At 36.1% G+C, this 20,563-nt stretch overlaps 1 protein-coding gene and 2 pseudogenes across 1 annotated transcript; 2 read left to right on the plus strand and 1 right to left on the minus strand.

Annotated features, from left to right (window-relative positions):
• Positions 1-6,289, minus strand: part of LOC116112132 — a 42,706-nt pseudogene extending 36,417 nt beyond the window's left edge.
• A 190-nt stretch (positions 6,290-6,479) lies between these two features.
• LOC116112133 lies at positions 6,480-8,282 on the plus strand (annotated as a pseudogene).
• Positions 8,283-10,574: 2,292 nt separating this feature from the next.
• Positions 10,575-11,057, plus strand: LOC116112134 (anthocyanidin 3-O-glucosyltransferase 6-like). Its single transcript, XM_031398317.1, has one exon. It carries the CDS (start codon positions 10,575-10,577, stop codon positions 11,055-11,057), a length of 483 nt encoding a protein of 160 aa, XP_031254177.1.
• Positions 11,058-20,563: the final 9,506 nt, after the last annotated feature.

Raw genomic sequence — 20,563 nt, forward strand, 5'->3', positions numbered from 1 at the left:
TACCATACATCCTCAGACTTATTTAGAGGATGAAAATCTTTTTAATAGTACATATAATATTTCACTAAACATATATATCCTCTTCTTCATGACATGTTTCCTAATACATCCTCAATCAAGCATCCATATGCAGCAAATGAAGATCCACCATTCATTACTGCTGATCTGCTCTTTTCACTCGCTTCTTTGACCTTCTTCCTCAGTTCATAATCATTCTCCATCGCACATTTTATAGCTCTTGCTATCTCATCTGCTGACACAACTTCTCCACTAATATTTCTATAATCCAATCTCAACTCTACAGCCACTCCAAAAATTTTCACCATTTGGAATGCATTTATCTGTTGCTTAGGATACATTGACCATTTTGCCATTGGAACACCAAACCAGAGGCTCCCCAAGTCTGAATTCCACCCACAATGTGAAACAAATCCTCCTGATTTATGAGACAACACCTCATTTTGTGTGGTCCATCCACACACCAAACCAGTCTCCTTTGTCCTCTCCAAGAACCCTTTTGGCAAAACCTCTGGACATCACCTTTGTAATCACTAGGACCTTCATATTTATTTTTTAGTGGTGGCTTCCGTAATGACCACAAGAATCTATGCTCTCTTTGCTCCAGGCCAAGTGTTATTTCCTTCACTTGTTTCCTCTACCTCTTTACAAGGTCCCCAAGCCTCCAAAGCAGAAGAAAACTACTGATAAATCAGGTTGATCATCGAAAATTTATACTGAGAGACTTATAATATATCAGAAAGACTCAGAGTTCAAGTTACTATCCAATTGAAATTTTATCACTGCTCATGATTTGAACTCTTCTTAGTTTTAAAGATTCTGTTTCATTGTTTAAAATAATTTTTTTTTTTTTTTTCTAAGTGGAACTTTAGTGGTAACAGCTAAATTATTTGTTTACCATCTATAGTTATGTGAAGTCAAAACATAAAAGTTAAAATCAACTCAAATAAATCGAGAAAATATAAATTAGTACAAGAGATCCATTAACAACATAGAAATGAAACAAGTAGACAAAAATATTATGGAGAACTTTCAAACTTGAAACTCTTTAAGGAAAGAGATTAACTATGAAAAACAAGACTTGTTTCTTTCATGGTTGTTTCTTAATATCATCAATCAAGTCTCCAAATGCAGCATATGAAGCACCCTCCATTACTGCTAACTGTCTTTTTCACTCTTCTCTTTAACCCTCTTCTCACCTCATTATCACTCTCCATCACACATTTGATAGTCTTGCTATCTCATCTGCGACCACAACTCCATTCATGATCCTGTAATCTAATCTAACTCCACACCCAATCCAATATCTAACCATTTGGAATGCATTAATCTGTGTCCAGCAAACTAGGCTATGTCACAGTTGGAACACCAAACCACAAGCTTTCCAAGATGAATTCCACCCACAGTGTGACACAAATCCCCCTACTGATTTATGAGCCAACACCGCCTTTTGTGGCGCCCATCCACAAAACACAACCAATCTTCTTTGTTCTTTCCAAGAACCCATTTGGCAAAACCTCTGAGATGATCACCTTGTAATCATAGGCCTTCTAACTTTATCCTTTGGGTGGCTTCCGTATTGACCAAGAAACTCACCCCACTTTGCTCCAATCCGACTGCAATTGTTTCGCTTGCTCTTCTCCAAAGCTCCCCTGGCTTCCAAAGCACAAGAAAACAACTGAATCAGGTTGATTATCAAGCCACAGGATCTTTCTCGTTCTATCACATCTAGAACTAACTTGTCACTCTCATCTTGAGATCAATCATCGGTCCAACTTGTAAATAGGTGGCATATGATCAAAATCATTCAACAAACACTTAACAACATGAGCCTCCAACTCCTCAAATGTGTTGACAAAAATCCCTTTGGTCTCCTTGAATCTCTTCATGCCTCACAAATGTATATAACCACCATACTTGTTAAACAAAAACAAAGGAAAATTTCTGCTGGAATTGGATTAACCTAACCAGGAATTATATAATCAGAATCAAACTCTTCAAACTCTCTTCCAACTTCATCATCTCGACCTGGAAGGTACAACTGAGACCAAGAAAATCTGCATTACAAGTGAAGAACAAATAGAAGGAACACCGAGTTCATTCCCACATCTACAATTGATGAACAAAACATATCAAACACAACCCAGCAAGTGGAGCGAGTAGGTTTTGAAGAACATCTTAATAATAGCTTCTTTAACATAAGGTTTGTAACTCCCTCTATGATCAGTCCAAGTTTTTCTCTGGAAACTTTAGATTTTGCAATAAAGGAGGGTCTACATAAGGAACTTCTATGAGATCTGCCAACATTGAGGCAATTCTACCCTTAACTTCTTCAAGAACGAAAAAGTTTATGTTACCACGGGATACCGCATTAATGAATCACAAATCAATATATGCATACTACATAGATATCAATTTATCACCGATGCATTGATTATAAAAATGGATGGTAAAGAAAAAAAATTCTCAGACAACATATATACTGGACTTGTGACATGAATGACATGATATCTTGTGATATGTTTTGCTCGAAAATATACCCAATTTAAATTTATCACTTATAATATTGCCACAGTTCCAGAGCATCAAAGATCATACAACAAAACCAATGGTATTCGTAGCGGGCATCAAATGCACCGAGCAAAAATAATTTATTTGCATGCTTCTATTAAAATTCCTCGCAAATCTTTCTCATGCCGACTCAAAATAAAGCAACTGAGCAATATGATCAACATTAAAAGGAAAAAGTAGTCATGTTTGCGAAACTTTCAACAAAAAGGAATGTCAATAAACTAATATGTAATGAGATGATGCATACAATGAGAGGGAACAATTAAGAAGGTAACTTGCATTTGTGACAGAGCTTAATGTCAAAATTCTCTAGTCCTCCCAGATAATTTAATTCATTAAAGGGATTCAAACAAAAGCAGTTATGAGTCAGCAATTGTCAAGGTGAAGCTCCACTTATTGACTAACCAGTCAGCAACCTGAATTCACCTCCTAAAGCTTTGGCAATATTTTAGTAACTTAAAGAACTTATCCTATCCTCAGATTCTACACATCTGTTCTAGCCTCTGTTTGAGCTGTTAAACGATACATACTTGCTTGTCGTGTCTATATGAGTTGAGAAACAACTTTCGATTAGTAGACCATCTTTAACAACAGACCTTGAAACCAAACACATAGTGAGATGCACCAACTGCAACAGATAACACCTTGGGGTCCCAATCCATCATCCTCCGTTAGAAACTTGACTTCAACAGGACAAAGTTGTACCTCTGGCAACCCAGGAATCCCAATTGAGAATTTGGCATTTCCCCACATGTACAACTTCCCTTTATCTGAATATATAGCAAATTATCAAACAATATGGTAAAAACAATATATAATCATGAGTTTTATTTATTTTATTTGCATATAAATTATTGTTATAATGATATCCAATATTTGATTTATTAAATTTAAGTATCTTTCAAATAGTTGATACTAAAGATAGAATACTAAAGGATATCCTCAAACCTCATTCTGTGCTATTATGAGACGGATAACTATAGATACTTGGAAGATTGTAGGATTGAAGGGTGATGGAAATATCAAGGACCTGTTATGGTGCTGAGGATGAGCCCCCACAAGCGATGTAGACTACACGCTTATCAGCTAAAGCCTCGACACCACAGGTACTTTCTGATTTCGGTGGAAGAATGACCCAACTGACCATGTCCACCATACCCAAGAAGAACTTTGCCTTCATCTGAAATTATACACAAAAAATGAAAACCATATTAGTATACAGCCTAGAATAGGAAGGAGGGGGTGACAGTGAGGAATGGATTTAATAACGTTGCACGGCAATCATGAATTTAAGCAATATTTTACCAGTTAATGCAAGGGAGTGATAGCCACCACTTGCTATCGAAGATACGAAACACCTTCAAGGCTAGGAATTGGCTTGGTCTCCAACCACCAACCTTATCACTTCCAAGCTCATAGTTAGAACTTGCTGAACAGAACACATGACAATGTGTAATATGATGTCATTGTAATGTTACACAAGCAGAGATAAATGGAATTTCATAAAGTTGAAACTAAGAGAGTGATTCCAGAATTGTGCAACTATTCCGAACAAATAAATGAAAGTAACTAAACTGCAATTGGGTAGAGATAAGGGAAAAATAAGACAAAGAGTTGATATCTTTACCTCCCCAATTCCAAAGTTGCCTTCCTCTGTCAGCACGTTGTAAAAAAGCCACCAAAGAAACAGCAGCCACAGATACAGGTAATGCTTTGACCTTAGAAGGGATACTAAGTCCACCTCCCTCATTAGGGCCTGACCAGGACCAAGGCCCAGTCTTCCATCTCTCATCTCGACCCCAAGTGTAAAGTCCCTATATCAATAATAGATGGATTAAGATATGACAGCCCTCTTTCTTTATTCTTTCCATAACAATATGAAGGCAATATAATCATTTCTCATAAAGAACAACTAGAAACCCATAAATGCAAGAATACATAAACCTACAGACATTTGAAATATGCTCATTCAATTGTTTCGCAGTACTAGATTGATATGTTTTCCACATTATGAGTTCAAGAGGGCTGTTTCCGAAGGTCCAAATCAAAAACTCATATAAATTTAGCAGGTTAAGCAGCCTATATCTAAAATGCAAACGAATAGTTATACATGTAAAGAAATTTCTATACAAAAAACAGGGTCAGTTAAGAAGAACAACCTGATTCAGTTATTGCAGCAGTATGTGTCCACTGGTTGCGAGTGCCGTATTTTCCATTCCAAGAACCTTCCACCAATCTAGGAAACAACTCTCTATGTAGACAAAATGTCCAAGTGCACCAAAACCACCATAACCCCTGCAAACTTTTAATGATGAGCCATGTATTATCAGGCAAAAACACGTTAGTGAACACAACAATGTGATGAATATGTGCACACAACTCTCTTCTCCTGATATTTATCCAATCAAGCACAAGCACATCATTAATTATCAGGCCAACAGTAAACGACATAGTTATATTCTAAATCTTGAATAACACACTTAGTTGCTTCAACATCTCATTTTACTAAATAAGAAAGGAAAAATGCTCTGTGATCAAATGCGATTCCATATATTGATAAAAGCTCTTTTGCTTTCTCTTTTATTAGTCCTTTGGTGCAATTCAAGGAGAGTGCTTGTCATGTCAACTAACTTCCCAATAAGCTCTTTTAACAATATTAAATTACCATACCCAAATTTTTTTGGTTAGAGTATTACAATTACCCCTGCAAGATTCATCACTCCAAATTTAAGATCAATAATTGGTATGGACTCCAAACAAAACAACATCTTTGCAATCATAAATAAAAGTGATTGTTTTTGTATGCCTTTTTGCTAATTTACTTCTGAAAAAAGCACTTTTTAACCTGTGATTACTCAACCATACATACACTTCTAAAATTCAATAAGCTTGCTAATTTATGCCTAAGCAACCGATGTTGAAACCTTCACACCAAACAAACACTCAATCAATGAACAAATAGAATGTAGAGTTGTTAAATGCTCACTGAAAGTGGAATCTTCCAAGTGAGTCAAAGCAACAGAGTGAACTCCACCAAGAGCAACACACTGAACAGGATCCACCAATAAGGGTTCAAACTAGGCACAAACACAGAATTTTCATGCCCAAAACCAAGTCCCCACCATCTCCTTTCCCCCAAACCCACAGCTTTCATCCACAACCAACCCACTATGAAACAACCCACATGAAATATTCAAACTAGAACCCGAACCCACTTCAGAATCTTTCTGAACAAGTCGACCGGAAGTTTGGAGTGGTAAGGGTAGAGAAAGAATGAGGTTTGCAACTGGGGCTGGGTAGAGTCTCACTTCTTCAAGCCACCGCCCAACTGGCCTGAGGCGCTCTCCCCACGAGAGGAGTTGGAGAGTGACGGCGTCGTTTGGTTGTCATTTGTGTGCGTGTAGAGAAGTGGGATTTTGGGGATGAAGAGGAAGTGGAGAGATGGCGACATTGGCGAGTGAGAGTTGTGAGGCGTTGGCGAAGAAGCATTGAGGTTGAAGAAGGGGTTGTATTTGTAAAACATAAAACCTGCCTAAACCCAAACAACGTGTTACTAGTTTCTCGGGACAATATCATATTCATCCATAAGTTTGGAAGACATACCATTGTCATCCAGTATTTTTGGAACGTGGTACTGTTACCCCTATCAGATAATGGAGGTTAGCGAGGGTGTTAGACGGTCTAGGGGCATAAACATCATTTAGTACAATTTAATCAAATAGGAACAATCTAAAAAAAAGGTAATCATTGTTACAGATTTCTCCTTGATAAGTACAATTTCCTATGTACAAAAATAGGCAAAAAAAGAATTTATGTCATATTAAGAATTCAGCTTTGTTACATAGAATTTGCTTCTATAATCTAATCCGATAGTGAAACAAGTTTATAGGATGATGATGATGAAGGGAATTACGCCAGGTACTGATAGTTTTGTTAATGTTTTCCCGGCTTTGGCGAGTTTAGGGGACTATAAGAACGGTAACGTACTTAATGGATTGCTTGTTAAATTGGGAAGTGAATATGTAAATGATTTGTTTGTTGTGAGTTTGGCTATTTTCATGTATGCTGAGCTTGGTTGTCTTGATTTCGCTAGGAAGATTTTTTCTGTTGTTTGGAGAGAAACACTGAGGTTTGGAAAACTATGATCGGTGGGTATGCACAGAGTAGTTCCCCTATTGAAGCTACTGTGCTTTTCATTGAAGCTATGTTATCAGATGAAATTGATTTTGATGAGGTGACTTTTTTTATCGGTCTTAACAGCAGTTTCACAGTTGCAGCGATTGGACTTAGCTTAACAGCTGCATGCCTATATAATTAAGCATTTGGCAACATTGCCAGTTATTGTATTGAATGCAATTATTGTCATGTATTCAAGATGCGGCTTTGTCCTTACATCATTTAAAGTTTTTGATAATATGCTGGAACGGGATGTTGTTTCTTGGAATGCAATGATTTCTGCTTTTTTTTTTTCAGAATGGGTTGGATGATGAAGGATTAATGCTTTTGTATGAGATGCAGAAACAATAATTTATGATTGATTCTGTTACTGTTACTGCTTTGCTTCAACAGCTTCAAATCTGAGAAACCGTGATATTGGAAAGCAGACCCATGCTTATCTCGTAAGGCATGACATTCATTTTGAGGGAATGGAAAGTTATCTTATAGACATGTATGCAAAATCTGGTTTGATTAGAGCTTCTCAACAAAATTTTGAGAGAAGCCGTACTGCAGACAGAGATCAAGCCACTTGGAATGCTATGATTGCTGGGTATACCCAAAATGGATTGGTTGAGGAAGCTTTCATTACTTTTAGGCTAGCAGAACGTAACTCCCAATGTTGTGAATATAGCATCTGTGCTCCCAGCTTGTAATCCAATGGGAAATATAGAGTTGGCCATTTGGGCAAGCAACTTCATGGATTTTCTATCCCCCATTTGTTGGACAAAAATATCTTTGTAGGCTCAGCTTTTATTGATACGTATTCTAAGTCGGGATCAATTTCTTATGCTGAAAATGTGTCTGCCCAAACCTCTAAAAAAATGCAATTGTAGAGCTCTTTCTTTGTTTCGCAGAATGCAAGAATGTGACATTGAACCTGATGCCGTTACCTTTGTTGCAGTGTTGTCTGCTTGTAGTTATGCTGGCTTGGTTAATGAAGGTCTGTCTTCAAATATTTGAGTTGATAGAGAGTAAATACAAGATTCAGCCCTCAACTGAGCACTATTGTTGTGTCGTGGATATGTTAGGTAGGGTTGGGAGGGTGGTTGAAGCCTATGAGTTTGTCTAAAAATTAGGTGAAGGGGGGAATGTGTTGGAAATTTGGGCTTCGCTTCTTGGTGCTTGCAGACTTCATGGAAAATCTGATTGGGAGAAGTTGTTGCCAAGAAGTTGTTTGAATTAGATACAAGAAAAAAATGACAAGCTATCATGTTTTGCTCTCAAATATCTACGCAGAAGAAGGAAACTGGGAAAATGTTGACAAAGTAAGGAAAGAGTTGAGAGAAAGAGGGTTGAAAAAAGAAGTTGGATGTTCTTGGATTGATACTGGAGGTTATGTGAACCGTTTTGCGTCTAAGGATCAAGAGCATCCGCAAAGTGATGAGATATATGAGAAGTTGGAAGGATTAGCCATGGAAATGGAAAATGTTGGTTATAGGGCCAACCGAAGCTCTAATCTAGATGCCATCTCGTAGTTTAATGAATGAATTGGAATATTCATTATGGACTTTGAAAATGGGAGAATGAAAACCATGTTTAGTGAAGACAACTAGCTGCAAAAATGTTGGCTGTTGAAAGGCTAGTAGTTGGCCATTTAATTATTGTGGATACAACATGATGGTAGGTCTAAATCGTGGTCCTCTGTCAAGACTAACAATTTCGATCAATGCTCAACTTGCTCAGTTGAGCAGCTCAGTGTTTAGCATGACGCAATTTTCTGGATGTTTGCATGGTCTTTAGTGGTTAAGTTAAGCAATGGAGACTAAATTAGAGTAAAGTGGATAAGCTGCTAAACTTTATTTATACATGCCTTATCTCATTGATCAGGTAAAATACAGAAAAACTCTCATTCTAGCATGAAGTTAAAAATTTCGCCTTTAAAAAAATTATATCACTCTATGCTCAGCAGCAAGGGGACTTTACGTATATGGTGCATGAATTTCTTTATTGGATCTTTTACACTTTTTCAACTGCAGCGGCTGCATTCTCATTGCTTATTACGTTCTATCCTCTGTTGTAATCAAAGCATCTTCTTCATTGACTTAGTAAAGTGATCATACCTAAATTTTTGTCCCAGAATCTGTCTTTTAGGTGAACACAAAGAAGAAAAATGAAAGATTGGTTTAAAATTCATCTGAGAAGTTTTTTTATGTAAAATTGTTATATAGTTTTTATTATTTAAATTTCGATACTTTGTTCTTGAAACTGTTAGGATTCTCTTTAAGCTGATAGTTTAGACATCTTTTTATATCTCAACATATGAAATCATTTCAGGTAGATAAATTTGTAATATAGAGAGTTTGGACCTTATGCTTGAATAATGGATGATTGAAATGGAAATTTGAACAAATCTTTATCTTAGATGGGAATAAGTTTTAAACAAATAAAACCCGAGCAAAAGTTTAAAGTCATTTTCTATTGATATATAAAATTTTAAATTCATTAAGTTAGGAAGAAAATGCCTACATTGGATTTTCTATGGTCTTTTGTTTTTGCTTCATTCTCCTTGGCATGAGTATTAGATATGTTGGTTGATGTGATGCTCTAATGGATGTTCACAAGAATCAATTACTTCAAAATTTAGTAATTTCATTTTCCCTTTTTTTGAGAATATCAATTATAATTGTGAAAGGAGCAAATGTTACATGGATTACAGAACTCAAAAAGACCATATTCTTGCTCTAGCGCATCATCATCTGCAATCGGGCAGCATGATCATGGAGGTGCCAGGGGAATCGATGCCATCTACCGCCATTTGCCAGTTTGCGCCAGTGTTCCTCTGTGGACCATATGAATTAAACCTGGGAGATTGAAGGAGCTACAACAGTTGACCTTCAACCAGGCATTCTAAGTTCTAAGTTCTAAGTTTTAACCTTGTTTTCTCTTCCTCCAAAACACTGGTAAAGGGATGTTGAACTTTTTCATATGAATTCCAGCATGTAAATAACATTCTTCTTATTATTTTCCCACTGAATTTATATGGAGCAACAGTCGTTCATGAAATTTCATCCGTCGTTTAAAAGAGAAAAATGATAACACATGTCACTATTTCACTGGATGATCAGAACATGATATACACAGTACACTCAGTGCATGATATACTCAACCGTAGTACATGCATTGTATGCTGACATGATATACACAGTACACTTAGTGCATGAGTTACACGTGTCTCTCCCTTTTTCACTATTAGCAAGGCAGTGACATCATTCGCTATTAGGATATCCATAAAAGCTTGGTATAATTTTACTCACAACCAACAAAAGGAATCATCGATTATCCACACAATGAAAAAGAAAGCTCGGCTCGTCTTTGTTCCTATACCAGGCATCGGCCACCTCTTCTCCACCGTGAAGCTGGCCAAGCTCCTCGTCCACCACCTCTCCATCACCGTCCTTGTCATGAAACTACCTTCTGACTCTAAAGTCAACGTCTACCTCGACTCAGTCTCTGCAGCCAACCGTATCAACTTCGTTCATCTTCCCAACAATCACATTCCACTTTCTGGATCCAACCCCAGAAAATTCTTCCCTTTATATATTGAATCTCATAAACCTCATGTCAAAGCAGCTGTCTCTAAGCTTCTTCACTCTGAGTCAGCCTCCGATGACTCACCCAGACTCGCCAGGTTCGTTCTCAACATGTTTTGTACAGTCATGATCGATATTGCTGATGAGATTGGAGTTCCGAGCTATATTTACTACACATCGAGTGTAGGGTCTCTCGGTTTGATGTTTCATGCGTAGGCTCTTTATGATGATTAGAACATGCACACCGTTGAGTTGAAAGACTCGGATACCGAGTTGGAAGTATCGAGTCTCGTTAACCTAATTCCTACTAAGGTTTTGCCTTCTACGTATTTGGAGAAAGATTGGTCTATGATAGTGTTTGAGCAAGCAAGGAGGTTCCGAAGGGTTAAGGGTATTGTTGTAAATTCATTCATGGAGTTGGAGTCTAATATGATAAAGTCTTTCTCAAATGCTAGAACTGAAACCAACATCCCACCCATTTCTTCTGTAGGACCCATTTTGAATCTTGAGGCTGATAGCATTGATTTAGGGTCAGGTGGGTCCAAAACAAAAGCAGAAATCATGGAGTGGCTTGATGATCAGCTGCCATCATCGATTGTGTTCCTATGCTTCGGGAGCACGGGAAGTTTCGATGAGGATCAGGTGAAAGAGATTGCTTGTGCGCTCGAGCAAGAGTGGGCACCGGTTCTTATGGTCCCTACGTCAACCTCCACCAAGTGATTGTGAGCGCTGGGGAGATAAGAGAGAGGGATCAGGAAATTGATGGAGAATGATAATAAGACAAGGAATAAATAGAAGGAGATGAGCGAAAAGAGTAGAAAAGCCATGATGGAAGGTGGATCTTTATCCGCTTCATTTGATTAGTTCATCGATGATGTGATGAGCAATTTGTCATAAAATTATAAAACTATTGATGTTCAAGATTTGACATTGGCATAATTTGGATGGATTTTCTTGGTTTCATGTTTTCAATATGTTGGTCGATGTCATGCTCTAACGGATGTTCACAAGAATTGATTCATCCAAAAATTTGTAATTTTATTTTCCCTTATTCTAAGAATAACAAATTTGTAACTCAAAAAGACCATGTTTACCGTATAACGCATCATCATCTATAATCGAGTGGCATGGCTACTGAAATGAATATTGGAGTTGCTACTACGGAGAACTCCATATAACTAAATTATATGTGGGGGATTACACATGAGAGGCTTGTTCAAGTCTTATAAAAAAACCTTGTCATAAGATATATGAGATGTTGGAAGGATTAGCCGTGGAAATAAAAAAAAATGCTGATATAGGGCCACCTGAAGCTCCAATCTAGATGCCATCTCTTAGTTTAATGAATGAATAAGAATATTCTTCACAGATTTTGAAAATGGGAGAACGAAAACCATGTGTAGTAAACTGAAGACAGCTAGCTGCAAAAAATGATTGGCTGTTGAAAGGCTGCAAACACATACATGTCTTCTCCCTGTTAGCAAAGCATTTACATCATCACTGACTTATCGTCTTGTTTACATAGATAGTTTTACTTTAATTAATTTCCATTTTAAAATCTATTAACTTTTATTGAATTTTACTCTCAAAACTCAAGAACACAATAACCAACTTCAATGAACAAGAAAGCTGACCTGAGCTGGCCAAGCTCCTCGTCCACCGCCACCAACGCATCTCCATCACGGTCCTAGTCATGAAATTACCCTTTGACTCCAAAGTTAACACCTATCTAAACTCACTTTTTGCTAGCGACTGCATCAACTTCGTTCATCTCCCAAGCCATGACCTTCAAGGATTCGACCCCAGAAGCTTCTTCACTTCATTCATTGAATCTCATAAATCCCTCGTCAAAGAAGCCCTCTCTAAGCTTGTTCACTCCGAGTCAGCCTCCCATGACTCACCTCGACTCGCCGGGTTTGTCCTCGACATGTTTTGTACCAACATGACTATTGGATTATTAGTATAATCAGTAAATTAGTTTAGTTAGCTAATTAATCTGTCAGTTAGTTAGTTAAGTGGTATAGTTAATTGGTTAAATAGTTAGTTGTTATGATTAATTAACTGTGATTGACTAACTATGGTTATTTATATATATATAAATTGTTCTTCTGGTAAACGGATCCCTTTAAGCTGAATAAAAAATTTCTCTTCTCTCAAATACAATTTGTTCATGGTATCAAAGTAATGTTTTTTCAACCGTCAGATCTTTAGTAGTTGATCTAACATTTTTTAGCCGACCCATCATAGATCTGATCGAATATAATAGATCAACATACTAATAACTAGATCCATCCAATAATACGCTATTATATTAGATTTTGGCCACTTTTTCACAATGATGGTTGGAATCTTTTTTGTTATACACCCGCTAATGTGTAAAGATAGCATTATTCATACTTAAAAACAAAAATTAAATGAAATAAAATAAAATAAGAAAATGAAGTATAATAAGACAAAAGGATATTAAAATCTTTTTCTGTTATACACCCATTGATGTGTCTCACTCTCACGTCGGTTTCCACACATCCGCCGACACTATCAAACAAAATTATTTTGACTTACAAGCGTGATCTCGCCAGTCACACCTAACCCGGCGGCGACCAGGCAACCTTTTTTATTCCTTTATTATTAAACAAATATTTTGCTCATAAACTGGCATAGTAATTAATACTAATTATCATCATCTTCATCAGCCCTTTGTCCTGTATATAACTTTCCATCAACTTTGTTGGTAAACAATAGTACAAAACAAAAGGACGAAGAAAGCTGAGCTAGTGTTGATCCCTTCATCGGGCGTCGGCCACGTTGTAACGATGATGGAGATGGCAAAGCTCCTTGTCCACTGTGACCACCGCCTCTCCATCACCGTCCTCGTCATGTACTTCCCTTCGACATCAAAGTCCCCATCTAACTTCATTCACTCTCTCTCTCCACTCAACTCGAACTTCAAAATCATTCAAAATTTCAAATCCCAGAAGTCAATCTTTCCCCTTCAAAATCATCTTCTCGCATAAGCTTCATGGATTCGTTCGTCAAAAGCCATTAACCCCTCGTCAAAGAAGCAGTCACTAAGCTAATTCAGACGGAGTCAGCCTCTGGTGACTCACCTCGACTCGCCGGGTTCGTTCTCGATATGTTCTGTGCGGACATGATTGAAGTTGCGAATGATTTTGGAGTTCCTAGATACATTTTCTACACCTCCAGTGCAGCTTTTCTTAGTATGCAGTTACACTTGCAAGTTCTTTGTGATGAGCAAAACCAGCCCATCACTGAGTTGAAAGACTCGGTCACTGAGTTGATTGTCCCGAGTCTCGTTAAGCCGTTTCCTGTTAGGAATTTGCCTATCGTGTTCACAGAGAAAGAGTGGACTACTGTTATGTTTCAACAAGCGAGGGGGTTTAGAGAAGCAAAGGGCATTATTGTAAATACATTCAAGGAGTTGGAATCCTATGCGATCGAGTCTTACTGTGAGGGTAAGTTGAACAACACCCCACCTGTGTATACACCGGGACCCATTTTGAATTTAGAGGGTGATGAGATTGATCGAGGATCAGGTGGATCCATCTCAATAACAGAGAACAAGGAGTGGCTTGATGATCCACCGCCATCATCGATTGTGTTTCTTTGCCCCGGGAGCATGGGAAGCTTCAGTGAGGACCAAGTGAAAGAAATCGCTTGTGCGCTTGTACATTGCGGCCATCGGTTTTTGTGGTCCCTATGTCAACCTCCACCCGAAGGGTCAAGTTGGTAATCCTACTGATTATGCTAATCTGACGGACGTGCTACCTGAAGGGTTCATTGATCGGACGACTAAGATTGGAAAAGTAATCGGATGAGCAATTTGGATGTTCACAAGAATTGATTCATTCAAAAAATTTGAATTTCATTTCCCCTTTTTGTTAGAATCAGTTATAATTGTGAGAATAACAAATGTTACATGGATTGCGGAAATCAGAAAGCCGTGTTTACTGTATAGCACATCATCATCTATAACCGAGTGGCATGATCGTAGAGTTGCCAGGGTAGTTGACACCATCTACCGCCTTCAAAACACTAGTAAAAGGGTGCTGAACTATTTCATGTGAATTACAATTACCCAATCCTATCTGAAAATCAATCCTACTCGAATCAAATTTTCAGGTATGCGGCAAACAGGTAGAAAGCTTGGATCTTGATTCATCTTCCATTTTATCTGTCCGACTCAATATACAGAACTTTTCAGACAAGACCCAGTTCCTGAACACGCACAAGAACAGCATCCGTGCAGTTGTCGGGAATGCCGCGGCCGGGGCTGAGGCTGAACTGATAGAAGCTTTGCCAAAGCTTGAGGTCGCGGCGAGTTTCAGCGTTGGGCTTGACAAAGTTGACTTGGGGAAGTGTAAAGAGAAGGGAATAAGAGTCACAGACACTCCTGATGTGTTGACTGATGACGTGGCGGATTTGGCAATTGTCTTGACTTTGGCTGTGTTGAGGAGGTTGTGTGAGAGTGATCGGTATTTGTGGAGTGGCAAGTGGAAGAGAGGAGATTATAAGTTGACTACTAAGGTTAGTGGGATTTTTATTGATGTTAGTTTGGTTTTTGCTTTCGTGGATTAGTATGAAATTGCCCGATTTAATGTTCTGCTAGCATTTTTCTTGGGTTGGATTTGATAAAGTGGAGAATATTTGTTGTTAATTTTTGGTGTTTTTAGGGTCTAATTGTTAATTAGTGCTGAAACCATTATAACATTATGAATAATGACCTTATAAGAACTTAAATGTGATGAATGTATAATCCTGCAAAGGGTTGTTCTGTGATGTTGGTGATGGTGGTAGTATAGTGATTCGTGGTGTTGAATATGCTTTTAAGCACTAATTGTTAATATGTGGTTTTGTATTGTGTTGTTGGTGAGGAGTTTGTTTTCATGGAGTACTTTTGTCGATTTGAGTTAGAGTTGTTCAATTCTCATGTTCTGCACTTCATTCTCTGTTGTTCTCATTTCATAATCTTTGTTCTGAAAAATATCTTTGTTTTGTGAATTCAATAGGTTATTGTTAGTTTAGAAGCTTTTCAAAATAGTAATGGCATTCATCTCAATCGCTAAATACGCCAAAGATCTTCTAAAGTAGACCGGAAAGCTACAGTCAAATGGCTTTGGGAATTGAACTTGCTGCTATAGATAGTGAGGAGTTTGACACACTTGCCTTATATAGAAGCACAGTAGGTGCTCTTCAATACTTAACCTTAACCAAGCCTGACATTGCTTTCTTAGTGATAAACTAAGTCAATTTCTTAAGCAACCAACTCAGTTCCAGTGGCAGGCCTGCAAAGAGTACTTAGGTACTTAAAAGGGACCTTATTTTATGGCATTCAGTTCAATCCAGCAAGTACTATGCAGTTTATGCAAATATAGTTGGGCAAGTTGCGTAAAAGATAGAAGATCTACAAGTGGAAGCTATGTTTTTCTTAGTCCTAATGTAGTGCAATGGAGTTGTAGAAAACAGAAAAGTAATGGCTTTATCATCCACTGAGGCAGATTATAGAGCTTTGTAGAACCTATTGAGATTGAGGCAGAATATAAACAAAACATATTGAGACACATTATGTAAGAGAGTAAGTTGTAGCAAATTTGATAAGAATTTAGTATGTTCCTAGTGAAGTGCAAAATGTTGACATCTTTACAAAGCCATTGGTGGCAACTGGCAAGACAGTTTGAGTTCTTAAGAAGTAAAGTTATTGTTATACCATCTTCTCAGTATTTGAAAGGGCAAGTAATTAGTGAAGGTAAAGAACAAGTTACAGCAGTAGTAGAAGATGCGTAATAGAGAATTTGAAGCAGGAGTAAAACGAAGAAGTAGATATTGAAAAGATTATAGCAGCAGAACGTAAGTACTGAAGAGGTGAAGTACAAAGTTGAGTTAATTGTAGCAGCAGAATTACTGATTAGATCCACCAGATTATAACAATTAAGCACCAGATTAATCAACTTCACCCTAAATTATACAAAATACATCAGTTACTAACCCAAACATAAACTCTGTCAATAATCCATTAGAAAATTCACATAACAAGTGAATTGATATTGGACTTAAAACAGAACAAACATATATAACAAGTGCAGTTTAGAAAATTCATCAAATTGAAGACAGTGAATTGAATTTTCTTCAGCTTCCCTTCAAACAGACTAATCTTCATTGGATTCGGTGGAGCCAACTGAAAAACGATCAAAAAATATATAATTAATCACAAGTACATTTATGTTGGAGCCTCTTGAAGAAAATTCAATGTGTAGAATAATAAATTTAATTACCTGATTAGAAATGATGAGCATGTTACTAAGTTTCAGTGTTATTTTCTTCATTCTGTTGGATGAGAATCGGAATAAAGCTCTTTAGTTTTTTATGTACCGAGGTAATTTTCGAAAATCACCCCTGCGGCAAATGAGATCTGTAGACGTCTCTTCATGACTTTCATCTTCACTGCCTATTTCAGATGCTTGCTCTTCTTGACTATCATCTTGGCTACCTATTTTGGGTGCCTGCTCTTGATGACTATCATCTTCGGGATACCTATTATGGGCGCCTGCAAAGCCAGACATTGGAAGCATCAAATGCAAAGGTAGTGATATAAGCTTTTTGTGGCAATACAGAAAACATGTATGAAAAGAAGTTCCTTATGTGAAGAATAATGACCAGATCCTTTTGACTTTAAATCTTTATTAAAAAATGGAAGACCTTTGCTTCCGCATGCACACTGTCATTATCTTCATCCCATGAAAATCTTGTACTTCTCTCGGACAACGTCCGACTGTCAAGTGATTAAGTTTTGGAAATATGAAGTGATAAACACATGGCAAAAGTTGGTGAGTCTTGGTAAATCTTCAGGTTCAGCCACGAAAGTTGAGGCAACTGGATTTCTTTCTCATCAATCACATCATTATCTCCAAATATTTCTTCTAATTCAGGTTATCAATTAGTAGGTGTGCCAGTTGTTGAAAACCCCGAGCTATGGAGATAGGAAACAGATTTTTTAATTTATGGCACTTTTCCACTTAAAATATGATAGAGTTTGGAGAAGATTTGCTCCAACTTCTTCACCATCTTTAACATCAATGATTTGCTCAATAGAGGTTCAATTACTTCTAGCCATGTCAGTTGTTGAAAACCCTGAGCTATGGAGATAGGAAACAGATTTCTTAATTTAGGCACTTTTGCACATAAATAGAGATAGAGTTTGCAGAAGATTTGCTCCAACTTCTCACCATCTTTAACTCAATGATTTGCTCCAATTCCGCACATTCTTTGATGCACAGCCGTTTCAATTGCAACAGATGACTTTGAGCAACAATTGGTGTGAAGATATGTTTGAGCTTGTTGAAGGGGGTTATGTGTAAAGAGGTCAAAATCTTCAAATTTGAGAATGACAATTCATGTTCTAGTTGTGTTAACTGAATACCTTTTACTTCAACGTTTAATTCTTTGATTTTTTTGAAGAAGCCACATCTCAACCCAGAGAAAATTTCATTGTACAAATGACTACTGCAATTTCTCATCCATACAACCTGCAGTTCGGAGACATGCACAATAATGTTATAAAAAGTTTATTAGATACATTAATGCCATTAGACTACACGTACTACCAACTATTAAAAAAGTAAGAAAATCTTTTATATATTTTATTTAATTCACTAAAAAATCAAATTAGCTGAAAGTAAAATGAATAATAACAAAGTAGATTCATTATAATTTTAAGTGAATGGTTTGTATGTTATTGGTGAATAAATTTTATTAAACTTGGAAGAATTTTATTAAATAATAAATCATACAGCTCAATCTCATGGGCAAAATTAGCCTAGGCTAGACTTGTAAAGAATAAACAATTAAGTAAGTTACATGTACAAACTAATTATATATATGATACGGTAATCTTGTATGTTGACACATCATTTCTTCTAATTTGTTAAGTTTATCTTTAATCTAAAATCACCAATCACATTTAAACACATCATTTGTATGATGAATTTGTATATGCATTATTATTAAAACAATATGGTATCTTGTTTTTTTTTTTTTTTTAATCTTTAATTATTTAATGAATTTTAGATATAATTAAAAGAATGGTAAATGACTATTTTTAAATTGTTATTGTGACTTCAGTTGAGACGTTAGACATAAATCTATGCTGATGATATATTCGTAAAGGGAGTGATGGTAATGGGAAACTTAAATTTTAACAATTTTTTAATAATGTCTATAGAATATCTATCCAATACTACTAACTATTATGATTGAATATTACCAACTCTTCAACAAGGTATCATGCATAAAATATCTACCAATTAGTAAAGGCCTATAGATAAAGATTTAACATAACTCTTTAATAATGAAAGTTGTAGTTAATTGGAACAGTCTTCTACTCTGAACTTTACCAAAGCTGGACAACATGCAGCAATTTTTTGGAAAAAAGCTTACTAGCTTTCAAGTCCTGTTAGATGTAATTTCTTCAATTTTGGAAGCACGATGTTCTTATGATCCTCACCTACATTTTTCTCTTTCATGATCCAAATAAAATACTGTTTCCAATTCTCACAATCCCATACTGAAAGTTTTTCCAATTGACCCAACTCTGGCAAGAGTAAATGAGAAGAATGTTTCAGCTTCTTGCAGCCACTTATTTTTAAAGTTGTAAGATTCCAAACCTTAGAACATGAGCAGGACCTTAAAAAACTGTCTAGTTCTTCCAGATGATTCAACTCCAAACTCTTAATTTTGGAAGTGATAATTCATGTTGTTGTCCTTCCATCTGGGTACTCTTTTACTCCACAATTGTTATCCTAATTCTTCAAAATTTTGGAAGAAGCCACCTCTCAACCTAGAGAGAATTCCATTCCACAATTGATTATGCTTATCTCCACATCCGCCGTCCTGAGAAACAATCAGTTAGATGTCTTACAAAAAATTTATGAGATCCATGACATCACCCCAACAACTAATAAAACAATAAACAAAATCTGTTATTTATTATTGAAACTAAAATTAATAATTTCTCAAAAATGATAACATTAATAATAAGAAAATGCTAATTTCCCTTATAATTTTATTAATTTAACTTTGTAAATCACAAAGATAATTTCAATAACCCAACCTCTGAACACAATTTCTAGGAAAAACAAATCATTTTGATCTTATCAAAAACTTATTAGATCCACCAGATTATAATAATTAAGCAAATCTTTCTCTATTTTTTTTATAGTGAAATGAAAGAATAATATAATAAAATAACAATAACAATAACAAAATTTATAAATAAACTTCAAAATTTAACTCTAATAACAAAAGTTAATTAGAGTTAAATTTAATTTTATATAAGGGCAAAGTAATTTTATAATTTAAATTAGTTCTTTTTAAAAAATAATTAAAATTACTCCAAAGTTTACAAAAATTAAAAATTATAAATTATAAAGCAATAAAATCATTAATTCAAAATGTAATGAAATATATCATAATTATTAGAAATTCTAAAAATAATGTATAGCTAAATGATCTTCTAAAGGTCTAATAGATAATTTTTCATTGTGATATCTCACTAAAGTACTATCTATTGTAAATCTTTTGTTTAACCAATAAAACTTTTTTGCTTTCCATATTTATCATAAAGAAACAAAATAATTATTGAAATTATGCAGTTGATTTTTTATTTTTTAATGTTGGTCAAATTCAAGCATGTTCGTCCATTTTAGGCCAAAAAAAAAGAAAGTGACAATAATTTGTTGAGCTAAAAATAAAATTAAAAACATACCTCTTCTAGAACCCCCTCTTTAATTGTCAAATTGGACATCCTTCATTTGGAACTCTTCCAAAGCTGGGAGAGTTGAATGATTATTTCTGGAAAGAATCTGGTAAGCTTTTTAAGTTTGTTAAGCTTTAGCTTTTTTAAATTAGGCAACTTGATGCCCTTTCCTTCCTCTGCAATTTCATTTTCTTCTTTTCCATGAAATACTTGCTTCAACTCTGCTGCATCAAATATTTAAGACTTTTAAGTTGTATAAGACCTGCTACAACAAACACTGGAAAAAACATATTCCAATCTCTGCATCCTTCAATTCGGAGATCTTCTAATTCGACAACAGTTTCTCTCCCCTGCCATATCACACTCTTCTATCTGATCAGGAACTCCAAACTTCACAATCACTAACACTGAGTGACTTCAATGCCCCAAACTCCGGGGAATTGATAAAGTGAAAGAT

The sequence above is a fragment of the Pistacia vera genome, unplaced genomic scaffold, assembly GCF_008641045.1.
Source record: "Pistacia vera cultivar Batoury unplaced genomic scaffold, PisVer_v2 Contig656, whole genome shotgun sequence".
NCBI classification, from domain to species: domain Eukaryota; kingdom Viridiplantae; phylum Streptophyta; class Magnoliopsida; order Sapindales; family Anacardiaceae; genus Pistacia; species Pistacia vera.

What these genes read in the sequence shown, in the direction of transcription:
- LOC116112134 (XM_031398317.1), top strand. Translation starts at nt 10,575, where the DNA reads ATGCACACCGTTGAGTTGAAAGACTCGGATACCGAGTTGGAAGTATCG.